Source organism: Canis aureus, chromosome 31 (genome assembly GCF_053574225.1).
Source record: "Canis aureus isolate CA01 chromosome 31, VMU_Caureus_v.1.0, whole genome shotgun sequence".
In the NCBI taxonomy this organism is placed as follows: domain Eukaryota; kingdom Metazoa; phylum Chordata; class Mammalia; order Carnivora; family Canidae; genus Canis; species Canis aureus.
This window is the reverse complement of record NC_135641.1, coordinates 39,593,298-39,612,581: the sequence shown is the minus strand read 5'-3', so window position 1 is coordinate 39,612,581 and position 19,284 is coordinate 39,593,298. Positions and strand designations below refer to the sequence as shown.

Sequence of the window (19,284 nt, the reverse complement as noted above, 5' to 3'; positions counted from 1 at the left end):
GAACAAATCTGCCCTTTACCTGACTTCCTAGCAGTGATTCCTATAAGAGGCTAGGAGGGCTTCAGAATTCGGTAGACCTAAATCCAATTCTACTCCTCTCTAGTGGCTGTTTGAACTTCACGAATAACCCGAACTCTCTACATCTCATGTTTCACTCTACACACTGGGGCCCTGGAGGAGGATTCAAAGTGTGAAGTTCGTGATACAAACAGGTCCCGAGAGCGTGAATTCCCTTTTCCCTGTTATTCAGGTCGAGCACTTTGGGTCTGCTATTTTACCTGTGATTGGGGGGGGGGGGAGGCCTGTTTCCCCCCTGGGGGACAATTAAAGTCGCCAGGTTCCAATGCAGCCCTACTGAGAGCAGACAAAATCATCAAGACTGAGTCCCTGTTGATGATTACTGAAGCAGAAGCTGTTGCTCTATAGCTCCCAGCTTGTGATGTCATGAGCAATCCAATAGCCACAACGCCAGGGAGCCACTGAGCACTGAAGGTGTGACTAGCACAAACGGGGATGTGCTCGAAGTGTAACATACACACTGGAATCCAAAAAACTGGATACCAAAAAGCAGGTCATAAAACATCCCATTTGTAACTCATTGCCTATTGAAATGAGAATATTCTGGATATATTGGATTAAATCGAATATATCAAAATTAATTTCACTTGCTCGTTTTTAGCTTTTTAATGTGGCTTCTAGAAAATTTTAAGTGTCATGTGTGGCTCTATTATATTTCAGCCAGACAGTGCTGTTCTGGAGGAACAGCTATCCCCGCCCCCCTCACTCCCTAGCCCTGATAATAAAACCCAATCCTATTGTTATGGCCTAGAAAATGGGATTTCTTGGGACGCCTGTGTGGCTCAGCGGTTGAGCAGGGCGTGATCCCGGGATCCTGGGATCGAGTCCCGCATCGGGATCCCTGCATGGAGCCTGCTTCTCCCTCTGCCTGTGTCTCTGCCTCTCTGTGTGTCTCTCATGGATAAATACATAAAATCTTTTAAAGAAAAAAAAAAGTGGGATTTCCTAACTAGGCAGGCAATAAGCTAGCAAGGAGAGATACGGGGTGTCTCTTCTCTTGCCACAGGGAAAAGTGGGCCCATGTAGCAGGCCCTCTCGGGTGAGCAAGCAAGCAGCAGCCCCAGGGAAGGAGGCTGCGGAGTGAGTACATACATCGTGATGAGGAGAGAACCACGTGAAACACCAGCCTCAAGCCAGCAGCGCTAAGGAGAGGCTACGTGGGGACCTCACTTGTCCACACCTGCTGGATGGATGTCTTTTGCTCCATCCAGGCTCACAGTCATTACACCCTAACAGGTTTTTATTAGAGAGAGTCCTCTAATAAAATTACATGACTTGTGTCCGTATAAAACCTTATTATAACTAAGCAAATATTTTGGTCAACATGAAGACTGTCTCTTCCACATAAGGAATTTAGAAATAGCTATAATCTCCTCATGTACACGGATATCTACCAAAATGACTAGCCCAAGTGGATATTTCCAAAGAGGAAATGTTTGCCTGTTATATTATCAACTAATGAAATTAGTATTTTCGGAAAAATACTGCCAAAACAGATTGTAATCTGTGTTTTTACGAGCAGACTCATTACTTGACAGAGCTTCTGGAACAGAAAACAAACAAAAATCAACTCAATGTGTCTATCTTTGTCCAAAATTTCCAAGTATCTATGCACACGTTTGAGGAAACTGCATTTAGATATTATTACCAAAATATCCAATATAGGGTGTTTGTGTTATACTTCCCTTTTGCCTACAGCCAATTTCTTTACTAAGTGTCCAAAATAGATGAAGGAGTTTATCTGTGCTGGGGACTTGGTTTCTGATTGCCACCCACTTAGACGTGACTTTAAGATGCTAGAACATCACTCCACCCAAGAAACCTGCAGAGCATCAAGGCTGCACTCTTATGACCACGCATGACCACCGTGATACAGTGAATAAAATAGAATGTTTTCATTTTTCAGGGCAGCGCAGAATGACTTGTTCTTGAGTGCCCGACCAGGTTCTCTATAAATTACTAGTAGAGATGAATGAAATCCTTGAAATCTATAGATGGCGCCTCTGGACACGAGAAAATATTGAAGGCCACTTTTGCATACAGTCTGTTATTTTATTGCATGGGTTTCACTTAAAGAACAAAATGCACCATCAATGTTTGGAGAGTTTGGGGCCTCAGATTCTGATACACCATCAGTGTTTACACCCGTAAAGCCAAATTCAACAGCACGATTTATGTTAAACAACATCGCTTCAAGATGGCTTAACAAAATGACAACAGAGAAGGGGGGAAGCTTTAAAGATGCGTTACGTTGAGGCATACGCAAGTGTAGGATTAAGAACCATATCATACAAACCTGGAAATCAAATATATTTGGCGGCGTGTCAATTAGAGTTATATGCACATGTATTGTTACTTATCGTATCATTGAAGTCTATTTGGTTCATTTCCTTCATACAGATGAGTCGAGAATTTCAGGAAAACCATGGTTACAAAAATGATCAACCTCGAAAAAGTATGTACAGATAAATGTAAAATCACAAACTAAAAAATATCCCCACCCCTTGCCCTCAGCTTACAAAAGGGGAAGTTCCCCAATCCCCTCCCTCCCCACCCCATGTCCCCAGTTCTAGTTTTTTCTATGGCTTATCACTAGGTGACCTTGGAGCCGAAGAGGAGGGAGCGAACAGAGAGGCATCTTTATGAGGCTCCCATTTTCATCTGTAACAGTTTGAAAAGGGTCTTTTATTCCTCTCCGCACACCCAACTCAGCAATGTTTGCAAGATATTTAAAATTTAAACGGGGGGGGGGGGGGATATATATCTATCCATATATATCCTGGGGAACAACAAAGGAATGCCCAAGAAAAAAGCTAATAATGGGCAAAACTATGAGAAAAGGGCATTTTCTGAGCTAAAGATTCCTTTTAAGGCAACAAATAGAGAGAGGGGTATCAAGACTAAAACATGCCAGACCGGATGCTTTTCTAGAACTTTGGCTTTGGAGCCTGGCAGCCCAGGGGCCTCCCCGGGCCGGGCAGCGACTCTAGGGCCGCGGGCCCGGGACCCGCAGCAGCTCCGCGGTCAGGCCGGAGCCCTCTATACGTGGGCACTCTTGGCATGAGTGGGCGAGCTGGAGCCCGAGGAGTAGTAGAAACGGTTTTCACCAAAGGCCTGGGCGTCCCCGGCGCAGCAGACGATGACACAGCCGCCCACGAGGCACAGCACGGCCCCGATCCAGCCCGCGTACAGGGAGTAGCCGAAGCTCACGATGGTGGTCTCGCGGTGGGCGCACACCGGGAACCAGATGGTCGCCACGATGGCACAGAGAGCTGCGGAGACGAGAGACACCTGTGACCGGCACGCCCAGCGCACCCCTGCACAGCGGGCACGCTGCCCTCGCTCCCCTCACTCCCCTCGCTCCCCCGGCCCCCAGGGCTCCCGCCCGGCCCAGCTGGGTCAGACCACCGGGCCTTGGTTTTTGCAACAGGTGCCACGGACCAAAGAAGGCCAAGGCAAAAGCCCAGGAATAAGTCATTTGAGCCACAAAATGGGTATTTGCGTTCACTTATCTATCTTCATACATCCATACTTAGAATCCCATCTATCCATACTTAGAATCCCATCTATCCATACTTAGAATCCCATACATCCATACTTAGAATCCCATACATCCATACTTAGAATCCCATCTATCCATACCTAGAATCCCATATATCCATACTTAGAATCCTATACATCCATACTTAGAATCCCATCTATCCTTACTTAGAATCCCATCTATCCATACTTAGAATCCCATATATCCATACTTAGAATCCCATATATCTATACTTAGAATTCTATTACACTTACCTAACTGTATTATAATGATCTCTTTATGTGTCTATTTCCCATCCCAAGTTCTGAGTTCCTGGAAGGCAGGGACCAAGTCCCACTTATGTTTGTAAAGTCAGTGTTTAACTCACTCTGGGGCACATAGTATGTGTTCAGTGTGTACCAAGTGGATGACTAGATGATCTGACATGTTCGGAAATGAGAAACAAAATGATGGGATGCCTGGGTGGTTCAATGGTTGAGCATCTGCCTTCAGCTCAGGGCATGATCCCGGGGTCCTGGGATCGAGTCCCACATCGGGATCCCTGCAGGGAACCTGCTTCTCCCTCTGCCTGTGTCTCTGCCTCTCTCTCTCTCTCTCTCTCCCCATGTGTGTGTCTCTCATGAATAAATGGATAAAATCTTAAGAAAGAAGAAAGAGAAAGAAGAAAGAAAGAAAGAAAGAAAGAAAGAAAGAAAGAAAGAAAGAAAGAAAGAAGAAAGAAAGGAAGGAAGGAAGGAAGGAAGGAAGGAAGGAAGGAAGGAAGAAAGGAAGAAAGGAAGAAAGGAAGAAAGGAAGAAAGGAAGAAAGGAAGAAAGGAAAGGAAAGGAAAGGAAAGGAAAGGAAAGGAAAGGAAAGGAAAGGAAAGGAAGAAGGAAATGATGCCCACTTCATCTTTCCAATGGTCAGTTGGAAAACTCCCATTACAATTTGGCCAATTCACATGACGAAGACTGAAGAAGCTCGGAGAATTCTCTTGCTGTGGTGGATGTTGCTAGACACCAGCGGAGTACTGGCTAAGAGTCTGAGTCTGTGGTGCTGTTCACGATCACAAAATCTCAATACACCAATAAGCAATGCTCAGAGTCAAAGAATCTACCCATGCAAGGGTTCCACGGTGATGATATCTGAGTCACAATGGTAGAATTTTATGGTCTTCCAGCAACCAGTCTAACTTTCAGACGTGGTTTAGATTTTAAAGAGGAAGATAAGAAATAGCTTCCGTATCATTTAGTTCTTCCTCTCCTCCTAAGCAAAGTAGCAAAACAAGGGCAGGCAAGAGCCTACGAAAACTTTTAAAAATGCTGTAAACCTCCACTCGGGCATTGTCAAATAGGGTGGTCACAAGCTACAGGGGCTTTTAAAGGTTTCTCAAGAGGCTAGTGAGACCAAAAAAACTGTGTTTTGCACTTTAATTAATTAAAATTTAAATAACCACATGTGGCTAGTGGCTAATGCGCTGAACACAACCCCCAACAAAGTAACTCCATAACTGCCCTTGGTGTCACCTGATTTCTCACAACTACAAGGAGGAAAGAAATTTTAGTTGAAGCTTTACATTGGGATCACACATTAAAGCTGACAGATCAGGAAAATAATCACAATGAGGTTTTCAATCATTAGCCATTTATTAGCCTTCAATAAATTCAAGGTACTGTGATGTTTGCTACCTGGAGTCTCCTTGTCACTTTCAACTCAGGATTTCTGACTTCTCACCCTGAGTGATTTTCTGACTTAACCTCAATGCCCACAGAGAAGATATAGAATTTTTCGTTAAACAGAAGCACCCAAATCTAACAGTCTCATACATTAGTTCTAAACTGAAGAAAAGATTTAACTCTTACCCACTTTGAAAGACCTCTTAAGGGGGATCCCTGGTGGCTCAGCAGTTTAGCACCACCTGTGGCCCAGGGCGTGATCCTGGAGTCCGGGGATCGAGTCCCACATCGGGCTCCCTGCGGGGAGCCTGCTTCTCCCTCTGTCTGTGTCTCTGTCTCTCTCTGTGTGTGTGTATGTGTCTCTCATGAATAAATAAATCTTTTTAAAATATTTTTTTTTTTAAAAAGACCTCTTAAGCCACCTCACTGCATTTTGTGTAGCTTGGAATAGGTTCTTGTCAACAACAGACTAAACCCAGCCCCACGAGCTGGGTATAGATACACATGAGTAAATGGGATTCCTATTATAAAAAAGCATAGATCTCTAGTAGAAGTCAGAGGGAAGAAAATTAATTTGGGGGTTTTTTAGTTGCTCAAATTGCCTTTATAATAGCCTAAATTCTCTCCATTAATGTAAACTATTCACATATTTCAGGAGTTTGTATAGATTACCTAAGAAGGTAAAATCTGTCAATATGCTCATGGCTTCATTTTTTTCTTAGAGTAAGAACAATCACGCCAGCTTCTGTAATATGTTTATATGCGATACCATGAGACGATGTATTTTCCTTCTGTGAATAGTGTTTCAAGAAAACCAGTGTCAATTGACTCTTCCCTTTCCAGCCCAGGGCCTCGAACACCTGACATACAGGGGAAAAAAGTCTTTTTTCTCTCTTCCGCCAGCCACACATTCCAAATGCAGCACTCACCAAGTACAGCGTGGCTACTGTCGGAGTCATACCCTCAGCAAGACACCGAGAAAGAAGAAAAGGAGTCTTTTTTGGTGTCAGGACAAGAAACAAACTCTTCTAGAGTGTTTCAGGCAAAGAAAACTGCTCTAGGCTCTTCATACAATCCAGCTGCTTACCCCGAGCCCCCCAAAGGGAGCGCTCATTCTGCTTGAGTCAAACAGCAATCTAGCAAGGGCTTCCAAATACCCAAGCTTGATTAGAAGGAAAAGGTAGGGAGGAAATAGCTGAATTCCACAGGGAGAAAAAAAAAATTTGATTCCCAAACAGCTGATTTGGTTCAATTCAATCTATCATTTCCATAAACAATTAGCCTGATTTCAAAACAGTATACGATTCAAATTTATATTTTTCAGTTATTTTATATTTATACATACGACACACACACACATACTCCTAAGTATTCCCCACACTTCATGTAAACCTGACTCAAATGCAGATTTGGTGTGGATTTTATAAAATAAAGATATACATGATAGATAGGTAGATGATAGATAGATAGATAGATAGATAGATAGATAGATAGATAGATAGATGATAGATAGGTAGATAAGAAATTTGCCTAGTTCTTCCCCTTTTCCTAAGCAAGAATAAGAGTATCTTCACATGGGGAAAGAATCAGGCTCGATATTTCCAAAAAAATAATCAGCCTTGATTTTGACTGTTTGGGGGATTTTGCTAGATTTTATTCCAACATAATTCACTAGAAAAAGGAAACATCAGGGACGTGTCTAAACATTTAAATAATGAACATACCAGACCGGGTGAATGAACGAGGGATGGATGGGTGAGAGACAGTCTCATTTCAAGTCTCCTTTCCACTTCAAACCCACCAAAACTGACTTCCAAAATCCTGAAACTGTAATGTGACTTTAACACACTTGAACTTGCAAGCTCATGATTTACCTCGTTAAAGATTTCCTTCTTTTATAACCGCCACAAAACAAGGCGAACAAGCGCCAGCGGGGTTACTTTATTTCCTAGTAGATGAATGAACTCTGGGTGGAATTCCTGTGGCTCTCAAAGATGAACCACATCAAAACCACTAAAAGATGACAGGCCGCCACACAACATGAAGGGAAATGAGAGGTTCACTGGAAACAGTGACCTGCAATTGAACTCAGAATGAAGAATGTTTAGAAACTAAAAAAGAAGAACTTACTCAATTTCAGCATGGTTTGAAGGGAAAGGGGGATGTTTTAATCAGTTAAGTCGAAATCCAAGAGTTAAATCATTGCTTAACTAAAAGATGTGAAATATTAATAAAACTAGCAAAAAATTTTGGCTTTCTTAATGACGGAGGAGGCCCGCTAGATTTACTTCTATTTGTAGACACACACACACAGTTCATAATGGTTCTCCCAGTTACTCAGAGAAAATAGAATACTTCTCTAAAAAAAGTCACGGTTACCCAAGGTAAAGAAAAATTGAAGAAAGATAAAGAGAATTTTCATTGCTTTGTTTTGTCATGTCACCAGAATGCATTTTTAAAGGAAGTCTTGGGACACCTGGGTGGCTCAGTGGTTGAGCATCTGCCTTCAGCCCAGGACATGATCCCAGGGTCTTGGGATCGAGTTCCATATTGGGCTCCCTGCATGGGGCCTGCTTCTCCCTCTGCCTGTGGCTCTGCCTCTCTCTCTGTGTCTCATGAATAAATAAAATCTTAAAAATAAATGAACAATAAAGTAAGTCTCTAACAGAAAAATTCTAATGGTCAGATCTTCCAATTTCTCCTCTTCTACTTTCCAAAGATGCAATAGTTAACTGCACAAGGCGGGGCGGGGCGGGGAGGGGATCTGTCATTTTGGAGGGAACAGAAAGTGAAAACTGGGGACATACTTAGCTGAAAGAAATAAAGAAAGAGAAAGAAAGAAAAGAAAAGAGAAAAGAAAAGAAAAGAGAATAGAAAAAAAGAAAAGAAAAAAGAAAAAAGAAAAGAAAAGAAAAAAGAAAAGAAGAAAGAAAAGAAAAGAAAAGAAAAGAAAAGAAAAGAAAAGAAAAGAAAAGAAAAGAAAAGAAAAGAAAAGGAAAGAAAGGAAGAGGAAGAGGAGGAGGGCAGGCAAGAAGGCTTCACTGCGCAGATCCAGATTCACCTGGACTTGGTGCTCTCACAAACAGAACTCCCTGCTCTTCATGGAATAAAATTGTTTGCTAAGTTTCAAATAATGCAATACAATGTGTTCTTTAGCTGATAGAATTCGGCCTTATTTAAAGTTAACAATGATCCTGATGTAGCCAAACACAGAAAATAGTAGGAAAGGCAATTCTAGAGCAATGTACACACAGCTTTTAATTTTTTTAGGGATTAGATGACACATGGTAATATATGGAGTTAAATAAATGTGATGAAGTTAAATAAAATGAGTATATGTGTGTGTGACTTTGAAGGTACCAATTTAGAAAGAGAGGGAAAGACTGACAAAGAGGCCCAGAAAGGCAGAAAAGCACCAGACTCTGACATTTCTTCCTTCCTCCAATGAACACCTCTGTTTTCAGGCTTAATCGTTTTCAGAACTAAGAACTGACAGGACTTTAAAAGCATTAATTCTGGCACAAAGCAATATTTCGGCTAAAATCACATAAATTACTCTGAGTGATATAAGTAATATGGGGGAAAAATTTTCCTTGATATTATATCTGAGATTTGCTTCAAAAAAATTCTGGGGACTGGAAGAAAAGAAGTACATTGGTGAAACAGACTGGCCTCGAATTTATCATTATTAAGAATGAGTTTGAGTTATACTATTTTTTCTACTTTTATGTATGTATGATATTTTCCACAATAAAAACTATTTCTTAAATTTTCTTCCATTTAAACATCTTACAGTGCACTGAATGCTGCCTTCTACAATTGATGCTATTATAACATATATTCTAAATAGCAACTAACTTTAGCTTTGTACCAATTAACTCAAGGCAACAAGTAATGAGATTTCTAACAAGCTGTTGGTTGGAGTCATATATGTTATTTCCTTATAATCTGAATCTAGAAAAATCTTAGTTTTTCTTTTTTTTTATTTGTGACTCTCTAAATTTTGACTTAAGAAAACATAGCTGCCAAAGGACATACTCCTCTTACACAATGACTTTTATGAAGACCTAAATTTAAAATAATCATCAAGTCAGTGGAATATTTGACTGCATTTTTTTCCTGGCTTGCTTTCAACATTTTTCCCTTTTATTTCTATTTCGCACATCATTATCTTTTTTTTCCCCGTAACTTTTTTTAAAAGCCTCATGGTTATTTGTTAATCTTTTTTTTTAATCACAGAGCTTAGAAATAGGAGAGACTTCACAAAGCATTTAATTCCTCCAATTTTACCAATAAGGTCATTTTAAGAAACGACCATACTAAAGATCCCACAACCTTTCCACTACCCATATAAAAGTTGATTTACATTATGAGCTCGTTTGTATAAAGTTGATGAGTTTAGAAGAAAACATTTTCCATCTATTCTCTTGAGACCCCAGGATTAAGGGCATCACTGTTGACTCCACACCCAAGGGTGACCCTTCCTAGGACATCTGATTCTGTGCGCATGACAAGCTCAATCTGTCCCACAGTTGCACACACCCTTTATTTTACTGCAATTCCATTATTACCAGTAAGGTCCAAATTGAAACTACTTCCTTCCAATACAAATACAATTCCTGGGGCCATATTTTTAAATAGGAGGAGAGAAAATGAGAGGATCCCACTAAGGAAGGAATATGCACTTCTCCTTCCATTCCCTACCCCATCTCCCCACCCAAATCAAGTATTTCCTAAGAAACACCCAAATCAAGTATTTCCTAAGTTACAGTGAAGTAAGAATGAGATCAAATCAGAACTAAGCTTGAGTATTTTTAGCTGGGTAGTTTAACGTGGCTTCTTATAATGGAATAAGCAAAAACAAAAAAACTAAAAAAACTAAAAAACAAAAAACCAACCTCCAACTACTTATTGATCTACACTCTGGTTTTTACAAAGTAAACAATGGAAATGTCTCCATTTGACCAGGATGTGACCTGGCATTTCCAGGAAGAGCTCACTGTCTCTCTTGACCAATGCCATGTGTGGAGATTGCCCCGCAGGAATGAGACATGATCAAAAGAATACCCGACTGCCCTCTGGGTTAGCTCTCTATTTCCTCTAACCAACAACAGCAATGAGAACAGCAACCATTTGCTGAGCACTTACTATGTGCCGGACACCAAGCTAAACAACTTGCACCTCCTTTTACTGTTCTTACCAACCTCAGACATAAGCATAATCACCTCGTTTCATATAAAGGCTCAGAGACATTAAGTAACTGGCCCAGGTCACACAGGTGGAAAGTGGGAGATCCGAGACTCAGTGCAGGTGGTCTGACCCCCCAGTGATAAGATAAAGCAGCTCAGGGCATAGGCACCTCCTGCCTGGGTAGGGGCTCTCAGGTGCACCTGGATCCATCCTCGATCTGAGGAGTAGGCTACATCAGGCCCCCATTCCTACCCCTAAAGCTGGACTGAATTCTCACACCATTAAACTTGAGACCATGGAGAAGGCAACACTATTGTTCAACAGACGTATTTTTAAGCCTTTGGAAAAATGGAAATGTTCAGGGTCAGGAAAAACTGATTTTAAGTAATCGTGCTCACAGTCTCCATATCCAAATCACCTTCGGTATTGTTTCCAGTTCCTGGGCCCCCAGACCCCAGAGCTGCCTGGTCCCCTTTGGTCAGCGACCACACCTCGGCTGGAGCATCACTGGTGACCTGCAGGAGCCCAGCACTGGCTTCTCCGGGGAGAACGTCAGAAGTCAATCCAGAGCAACACAAAGGGAGCCTTCACTCCCTCGAGCTCCTCCCATCCATGCCAACAGGGGAACCGAGGCACTGGGCTCCAGAGAAGAACCAGAGGCGACCAGCAGGTGCCACAGCTGAGACAATGAGCACTGCATGTCCAGAGCTAGCTCTTTCCAGTCCAAACAACACCCAACCTGAAGGCAAGTGACGACTCACTGAGAAATAAGTCCAATGGAACCCCTAAGAGGCAACAGGTAACCCTGGAAATTCAAAGCCACAAGAGGGCAAGGGGTGGCGTCCTCACCCCAACCTGATAGCAAATGGCTGGGAAGGTGCAGCCACTCTGAGAGTTCACTCAACGGGCTTCCGTGTTTTCACCCCGCAGTGATGAGGGACTGAGGATCCCACACCACTACCAGCCGCACCCCACGTCCCTCTCTACAATTCTGTCCACATCCACCAAGCAACCCACTTGAAAAGGATAAAGGAAAGCTTTAATTCAGCTAGGAAATTTCAAATAATGGTTGCTGGGTTTGTTTGTTTTTTAATAACCCTTGTTACTCACCTGGACAATTCAGGTGTTTTTAGGGTTTTTATTTTTTAAAGAAATACCAATTGGTCTATATGTACTTGCTTTTATTTATGTCTCTGTTTTCCACAGGGTTTGGGTTTTTTTTTTTTTGTTTCCTTCATGCACTCTCTTAGTGGGTACTCTGTGATTCTCACATGGAAGGCCAGAATTTCTAAAAATGAACACCTAACACAACAGACTCACCCGTTGGCTCTGGCATCCTCGGAGCCCCAGAGAGTCTTCTGGAGATTCTCTAAGAATGTGATGCAAGTAACAGTGCCAACTGCCCAGGATGAGAAGTGTTTCCACCTGGATCCCACAAACCAATTTACCTGCAGAGCTTTGGTCTAACTGTGGGAATTTGAATGTAAAGATCTGACCTCCAAAAAGCACTGCGACAGAGGACCCGGGCAGTTAGAGGAATCGCCTGCCACTGTGTGTTCCACGTGGCACCCCACACAAATGCTTTGTGGCTGGAACCAAAATGTCCACGCCAAGATTGCTCTCTGGAAATGACAGTGGCCCTCCGGTCTTTGCAGTCCCGTCACCCAACACCTGCCCCCCCAACACACACCCACACAAGCCCCTCCTCTGCGTTCTCTGTGGCTTCACAGGTCCCTGAAACCCTCCACCCCTTTGCAATCTTATGGAATGGCACGCTTACCTCACATGCCCCCTTACTCCCCGCACTGACCCATATAAACCCTGACCCTTGGAGCACCCAGATGGCTCAGTGGTCGAGCATCTCCCTTCGGCTCCGGTCGTGATCACAGGGTCCCAGGATCAAGTCCCACATCGGGCTCCCTGCAGGGAGCCTGCTTCTCCCTCTGCCTGTGTCTCTGCCTTGCTCTCTGTGTCTCTCATGAATAAATGAATAAAATCTTTAAAATAAAAACAAAAAAAGAGAACCCTGACCCTTACCCTTCAAGCATATAGTCTGATACCAGTTTGGGGATGCTAATTCCTTGTCTCAGGAGAACCTGACTTTACGTCTAACCCATATGCAGACCAGTTGCTGCTCACCAATACATCAGGGCACTTTGCAGCAAGAGCCGCTGTTCTTGAAATTCATGTCTTCTATTAGGATTTAGAATGTGCTGGTGGGATTAGCATTCAGGAAAAAAAGTAGAGAGAAATGAAATCACTGAAGGGAGCAGAGCTAGAAGGATCCTCACTAGGTCGTTAAATCAAACCCTCTGTGTGCAGGTGTAACCAGGAAAACTGAAGGAGCACGTGCCATTTCCTTGGCCTGGGCTGGCCACCCCCCCGCCCCCATCCGTGGTCTCAACACCTTCTCTTCAATTCTCAAAAACTCATCCCTAGAATCCTCTGCTCTGGGAAACTCCTCCAGTCTGGCTTGGGCCCCTTCCTGTGTGTGTGCACAACCTATACACCTTTCTTCGATGAGCACATGCCACACTCTTATCGAGATGCCCCAGTACACTCAGAGCAGAGACTGCCTTTTCCACCAGAGTCCCCGGTGCCGACCACGGTGCCTGGCACTCAGCAGATGCTCAATGAATCCTTACTGAATACAAGATTAAGGGGCCCCTGGGGCTCAGTCGGTGGAGCATGCGACTCTTAACCTCGGGATTGTGAGTTTGAGCCCCGTGATGGGTACAGAGATTACTTAAAATCTTAAGGGGTGCCTGGGTGACTCAGTCAGTTGAGCATCTGACTTTGGCTCAGGTCAGATCTTAGGATCCTGGGATCGAGCCCCAAGTTGGGTTCCCTGCTCAACAGGGAGTCCGTCTGCCCCTCTACCCCTCCCCTCCCCCCTTCCCTTGTTACTGAGCATTTAGTAATTCCCCAGCTCATGTGCCCTCTCTCTCTCTCAAACAAATAAAATCTTTTAAAAGATTTTTATTTATTTATTCATGAGAGACAGAGAGAGAGGGAGAGGCAGAGGGAGAAGCAGGCTCCATGCAGGGAGCCCGACACGGGACTCAATCCTGGGTCTCCAGGATCATGCCCTGGGCTGAAGGCGGCGCTAAACCACTGAGCCACCGGGGCTGCCCAGAATCTTTTAAAAAAATAAAATAAATAAAATAATAAAAAAAATAAAATAAATAAAATAAAATAAAATAAAATAAAATAAAATAATAAAATAAATAAATAAAATCTTAAGATAAATTAAAATGAAATACTGAATCATCCCTGGAGATCTACCATCCTCTTTTCTCTTGCCCTCCTCCTTCTGTACTCTTTCTTTATACATTAAATGAAGCTCTCAACTGTGGCTACGCATAAGAATTACTTAGAAGCCTTCAAAAAATATCTTTGCTTGGCCTGATGCCCAGGAATTCCAGATGCTGGGATCTGGGCATAGGTATTCCCACAAAAGGGATTCCACTGGGAAGCCTGAGTGGAGAGCTGCTGTGTCGCTCTCTCCTGTCCCCGGGTCTCTGTCTTAAGTATACCCATATAATCCTTTCTGCCTTTTGCTTTTTAATTTGTTTTCATGTTCAGTGACACCTCCCCCACCCTCCAGCCACAGACAGTACCTGTCCTTCTGCATCAAATACCCATGAAACAGAAAGGGATACACATCATGGGGAGCTTTTCCCGGGGAGATACCTTTGGCTTCCTTTCACATGCCTCTTGAACCCCATGAAGCAGGCAAGATCTGCAATTCATCAGGTTCACTCGAAGTCGGGGTGCTAGATAGAAAGCGGTCTTACCCAGCAGAATGAGCATGACGCCAGCCAGCTGGGCCCGCCTGTACTTGGCCACACCGGGCTCATGGCCCATTCGAATGCAGGGGAGAACCGTCAGCAGCAGGAGAATGGCCGGCAGCCCCAGGACCGAAGCTGCGATCATCAGGGCTCGGCAGGCCTGCACATAGCCTGGACACGAGAGAACACACAGCGGCGTTAGAGCGGGGCTCCCACCCCCAGGATCCTGAACTCCGGCCCCAGGGAGCTCTGCACCACCTGCCTTCCTCCGGCCCCATTCCAGGACTTGGAACGTGGTACATGCTGCCGAAGATCACATGTTCAACTTTTAAAGTGACTCCAGGACCAAAAAAAAGGAGTTGGAGGCTGGAGAGGCTGAACGGAGATCCCCGGGTTAGACCACTTGTCGAAGTTTCCAGGATGCAGGGACCACAAATCCAATTACGCCACGACATCACCTTCTGAAAGAGTCAGACTAAAACTCAAACCTTCTCAGATGCCTCCTGTGATCTCAGATGCCACTCGCCTCATCTCTAAGGTGAAAATGATAATAGTGCCTAGAGCTCTCTAAGAGAATTCAACCGAGATTAAATTAGCGGACTCATGCAGTGCTGAGAACAGCGCCTGGCACATACGGAATACTCCAGAAAGATGAGCTGTTATTACTGGTGTTATTACTCTGTGTCAGTGCATTTTATCTCCAGGTGCACTAGGTGATTTTGTCCCCAACCATATGCTTTTATTCCCGTGGTATATAGTCTGTGGTCCTAACTAGACAATCTAAGGCTTCGGCTTGGTATTTCCCCAGAGGATGCTGCGCTCATGAATCCTGACCCCTATCGATGGTGCAGCACGTGACCCACGCTCAGGCTCCATGTCCCGCCTCACCCAGTCTCCTGGGCATGCTTCCACAACAGGCTGGTGTGGCTCTAAAGGCATCTCTCCAGCCCCAAGGATTCCTAGAGGGCAGACACCTGTCTTCACCGAGTTAATACCAGGCCCACGGCAGCTGATGTAAACGTACAATTAGGAATGAAGGAATAAGAAGTTAAATAATAAGAGTGGAGCAAAACCAACTGAACTTCATGCTGTCAAATCAAAATGCCAGGTAACAATTTCATTAGGAAAAAAGATTACAATATGTGCGATATTTATGTAAAATAACTCTGACAAGATACCAGCAGAATATGGCAGGCGTAGATGTACTGTTTCTCATTAAAACACCCTCCTTCCTCCAAAAATAAAGGAGGGGGTTGTATTTATTACTCTCCCTTGTCTGCTTAGTGGCCCGGGGAGAGGCAGAGTTAAAGACAAAGCCAAAAATGAGCCCCAGTGTCTGCCTCACTAACCTGTGTCTGGCCTGTGCACCAAGAGCCAACTACAGCACTGTCTCTAAGCAGGATCTGCTCCCCCAGAACTCAGACCCCCTGGGCACTCTTCCAGCCCCTGCCCTCATCAGCTTCTTCAAAATGAAGGGTAAACAATCAATCAACTATCTGTTGACCTGAAGAACCCCCCACCCACCCCACACACACACACACACACAGAGAAGAGCCACAGGATTCTGAGGCTGGACCTCTGAGCAAAGTCCTGTGCCCCCGCAGCTAGCAGGAGAGCCAGGCTGGACACCACAGGCACAGTCAACTAGCAGCTGAGGGTCTGAAATTCATGGTGCAGGCTGTCCATGCGCCTGAGGCCAAGGCCATGACTGAAAAATCAAAAGATGGAGACTGAGATCTGTTCCTGTGCCCATCCAAGTGCGAGGGAGGGAGACCGCAGCAAGGATGAGGCCCTCCCTGAAGTGAACTCCATCTGTAGGATGGTCTGTTCTCTGAAAATAAACCACTTGGCTCTAAATGCTCAGTAAACTTAATTTCAGGGGAAAGGAAGAAAAAAGGAGGGAAGGAGGGAGGGAAGGAGGGAAGGAGGGAAGGAGGGAAGGAAGGAAGGAAGGAAGGAAGGAAGGAAGGAAGGAAGGAAGGAAGGAAGGAAGGAAATGGAAAGAAAGGAAGGAAGGAAGGAAGGAAGGAAGGAAGGAAGGAAGGAAGGAAGGAAGGAAGGAAGGAAGGAAAAGAAAGAAAGAAAGAAAGAAAGAAAGAAAGAAAGAAAGAAAGAAAGAAAGAAAGAAAAAGAAACTTTATGCTTTGCTCAGATTCCTACAAATATCATACCCAGCTTTTAATAAAAATTATACCAACAATTTCTGAAGCCTCTACTGCATCAAAGGAGGTTTGCATGTCTCATTTAATCCCCCAAAACAACACTGAAAGAGAGGTGGGTTGGTTTGATTTCGATTTTTAAAGGAAGACAACTGGTGTTCGCAAAGACTAGTAAATTGTCCTAAATTACCCAGATTACGAGCACTGGAGCCCAGAGTCCCTCCCAGGTCTACCAAGGCTGCCATTAAGTGCAGGTGAGTGCAGATCTTCTGGGTTCCCGGGACCCCTGTCATTCTGAAAGTTCCACATGGAGTAGAGGAGGGTGCCTGGCTGGCTCAGGCAGAAGAATGAGCTACTCCTGATCTTGGGGTGGAGAGTTCAAGCCCCATGTTGGGTGTAAGGATTCATTAAGAAACTTTTTTTTTTTTTAATTTTTAAAAAATGGAGAAGATAGCGCTTGGCAGGACTCCCACGGAGGTGCGCACCAGCCGCCTCGGCAGCAATTCCTGGTGCAGGAGATGCAAAGAGAGGAGGAGCCTCCTGTATCTTGGAGGAATTTAACATGAAAAGGTAGAAAGACTTGAACAGTGAACAAAAAAAGTCTAAATGTGCCCTGATGGTGACAAAAGTGAAATACCAGAGCAGCAAGGAGGAAGGGGGGATTGACTCCAAGTACAAGGGCTGGACACTTGGGGGGGCTTGTGGGGAGGGGGGAGCAGAGTCCGCAGGGAGCTAAAGGCTCCCCCAGGAGATGGCCCCAAGCCAGGGGCTCCCGGACTGGCCTTGGAGCCGAGCTAGGCGCTGGTTAGGGAACCAGGACAGGCCTCCCGCGGCGCCACCCCAAGCCCAGCGGGACAGAAGGCGGGGGCGGGGGCGTCCACCCCGCGGGGGGGGGGGGCAGAGAAGGGCCCACCCCACCCCCTCCCCCACCCCCACCCACCCCGGGGCGGAGCCCGCGGCCGGCCTCTCACCCAGCTGGCTCCACGTTCCCGTCCCAATTGAAACTGGTGCCCAGAATTTTTCGACGGGGAAGCCCGTGAAGATGGGGGGGCGGGGGGACTGGCGTCGGAAGAGACGGACGGGGACAATTCTCTCCCCTCGCGTCTGCGGGACACACTGGGGGCGGCTCGCCTTCTCGCTTGGGGGGGCCATCATCCCAATCGCACGGGGGGGGGCGGGGGTCAACTCTTCCCTATCGGACCAGAAGGGGGGGGCAGGGGTCAACTCTTCCCTATCGGACCAGAAGGGGGCGCGGGGGTCAACTCTTCCTATCGGACCAGCCGGCAGGGGGAGGGGGGGTCAACTCTTCCCCGTCGGACCGGCGGGGCGGGGGGAGGGGGGTCAACTCTTCCCTATGGGACCAGAAGGGGGGGTGAGGGGTCAACTCTTCCCTATTGGACCAGCCGGCAGGGGGAGGGGGGGTCAACTCTTCCCTGTAGGACCGGCGGGGGGGGGGGGGGAGGGGGGTCAACTCTTCCCTATCGGACCAGAAGGGCAGGGGAGGGGGGTCAACTTGACGGGGGGTCAAGTCTTCCCTATCGGACCAGCCGGCAGGGGAGGGGGGTCAACTCTTCCCTATGGGACCAGAAGGGGGGGCGGGGGTCAAGTCTTCCCTATCGCACCGGCCGGCAGGGGGCGGGGAGTCAAGTCTTCCCTATCGCACGGGCGGGGGCCGGGGGGGGGGCGTATATGGGACCAGGCGGTGCAGAGGCAGGGAAGGGGTCACCGCGGGCCGCGGCCGACGCCCCATGCGGGGGCAGGGGGTGCGGGAACGGGACGACCTGGCGGGCTGGGAGGGCCCTCACCCCGGGGCGGGCTGCGGGACGGGCACGGGGCTTCGGGCCCACGGACGGCGGGAACGTGGGCAGGCGGCGCGACGGCCACCCCCGCGGCCAGGGTTCCCAGCGCGGGCCCACGGCTCGGCCCGCGGACTTCTCGGGGTGCCTCGGCCCGCGCCCCCTGCCACGGCCCCAAATTCCAGACGAGAAAACTGCGGCGGGCGAGGTCGGGGGCGGGGCCGCCTGGTCCCTTCCCGCGAGGCGGACGGAGGGCGCCCCGCCGAGCGCCGAGCGCCGAGCGCCGAGGTCAGGGGCGGGGGCAGCGGCTCGAGGCGAGGTCCTTACCCGGCAGGATGAGGATGTCCACCAGGGGCTTGCAGTGGTACAGCCCCGTGGCCATGACGCAGTCGGCCCACAGCCCCTTGGAGCCCAGTTCGTCCAGCTTGCGGCAGGTGGGGATGGTGTAGCCGCAGGTGACCACCCAGTCGTTGGTGGACGTGGTGACGATGATGCCGATCCAGCCCACGAAGCTCGTGACGAAGCCCACGACCTGCAGGCACGTGGCCACCATCGTGGCCGCCACCCCGGCGTCCCCGGGGCTCGCCCCAGCAGCTGTGCCCGCGCCGGGGACTGCGCTCGCGACGGCGGACGTGGGAGGCTGCGGCCCGGCTCGACCGCGACGGCTGGGCAGGGCGCCCCCGCCCCCCTCTTTAAACCCCGGGGACCCGGCCCGCGAGCGCCAATCGGCGACGGCCCCGGCCAGCCGGCCAACCGCGGGGCGGGGCCCGGGTGCAGGGGGCGGGGGGGGGGGGGCGCAGGGTTAGGGACGCGCGGCGATGCGGCCTCCGCGCCCAGCCCCGCGTCGCACCGTCCAGGTGGGAAAGGAAAATAAGTGGCTCCAGGTCCGCGACACGGAGAGCGGTGAGCCCCCCCCCCCCCGCAGGCGCGCGGTCCCGGGTGCTGCGGACGGTCCCCTGGCGGCCCCGCGGCAGCCTGTGGCTGCGTCCCCGCCCCGCTCCATCCCTGCCCCTCGCTCCCTCCGCCCTCCCGGTGACTGCAGGGGCCGCGGGCCTCCCGAGCCCCGAGCGAGCC

The 19,284-nt window shown here is 47.4% G+C and overlaps 1 protein-coding gene across 1 annotated transcript; it reads right to left on the bottom strand.

Moving 5' to 3' along the window:
- Positions 1-2,109: 2,109 nt before the first annotated feature.
- CLDN11 (claudin 11) lies at positions 2,110-18,882 on the bottom strand. Its single transcript, XM_077880315.1, has 3 exons — positions 18,538-18,882; positions 14,262-14,426; positions 2,110-3,350 (listed from the first exon to the last, which is right to left on the bottom strand). Exons 1-3 carry the CDS (start codon positions 18,761-18,763, stop codon positions 3,118-3,120), a joined length of 624 nt encoding a protein of 207 aa, XP_077736441.1. The 5' UTR covers positions 18,764-18,882; the 3' UTR covers positions 2,110-3,117.
- Positions 18,883-19,284: the final 402 nt, after the last annotated feature.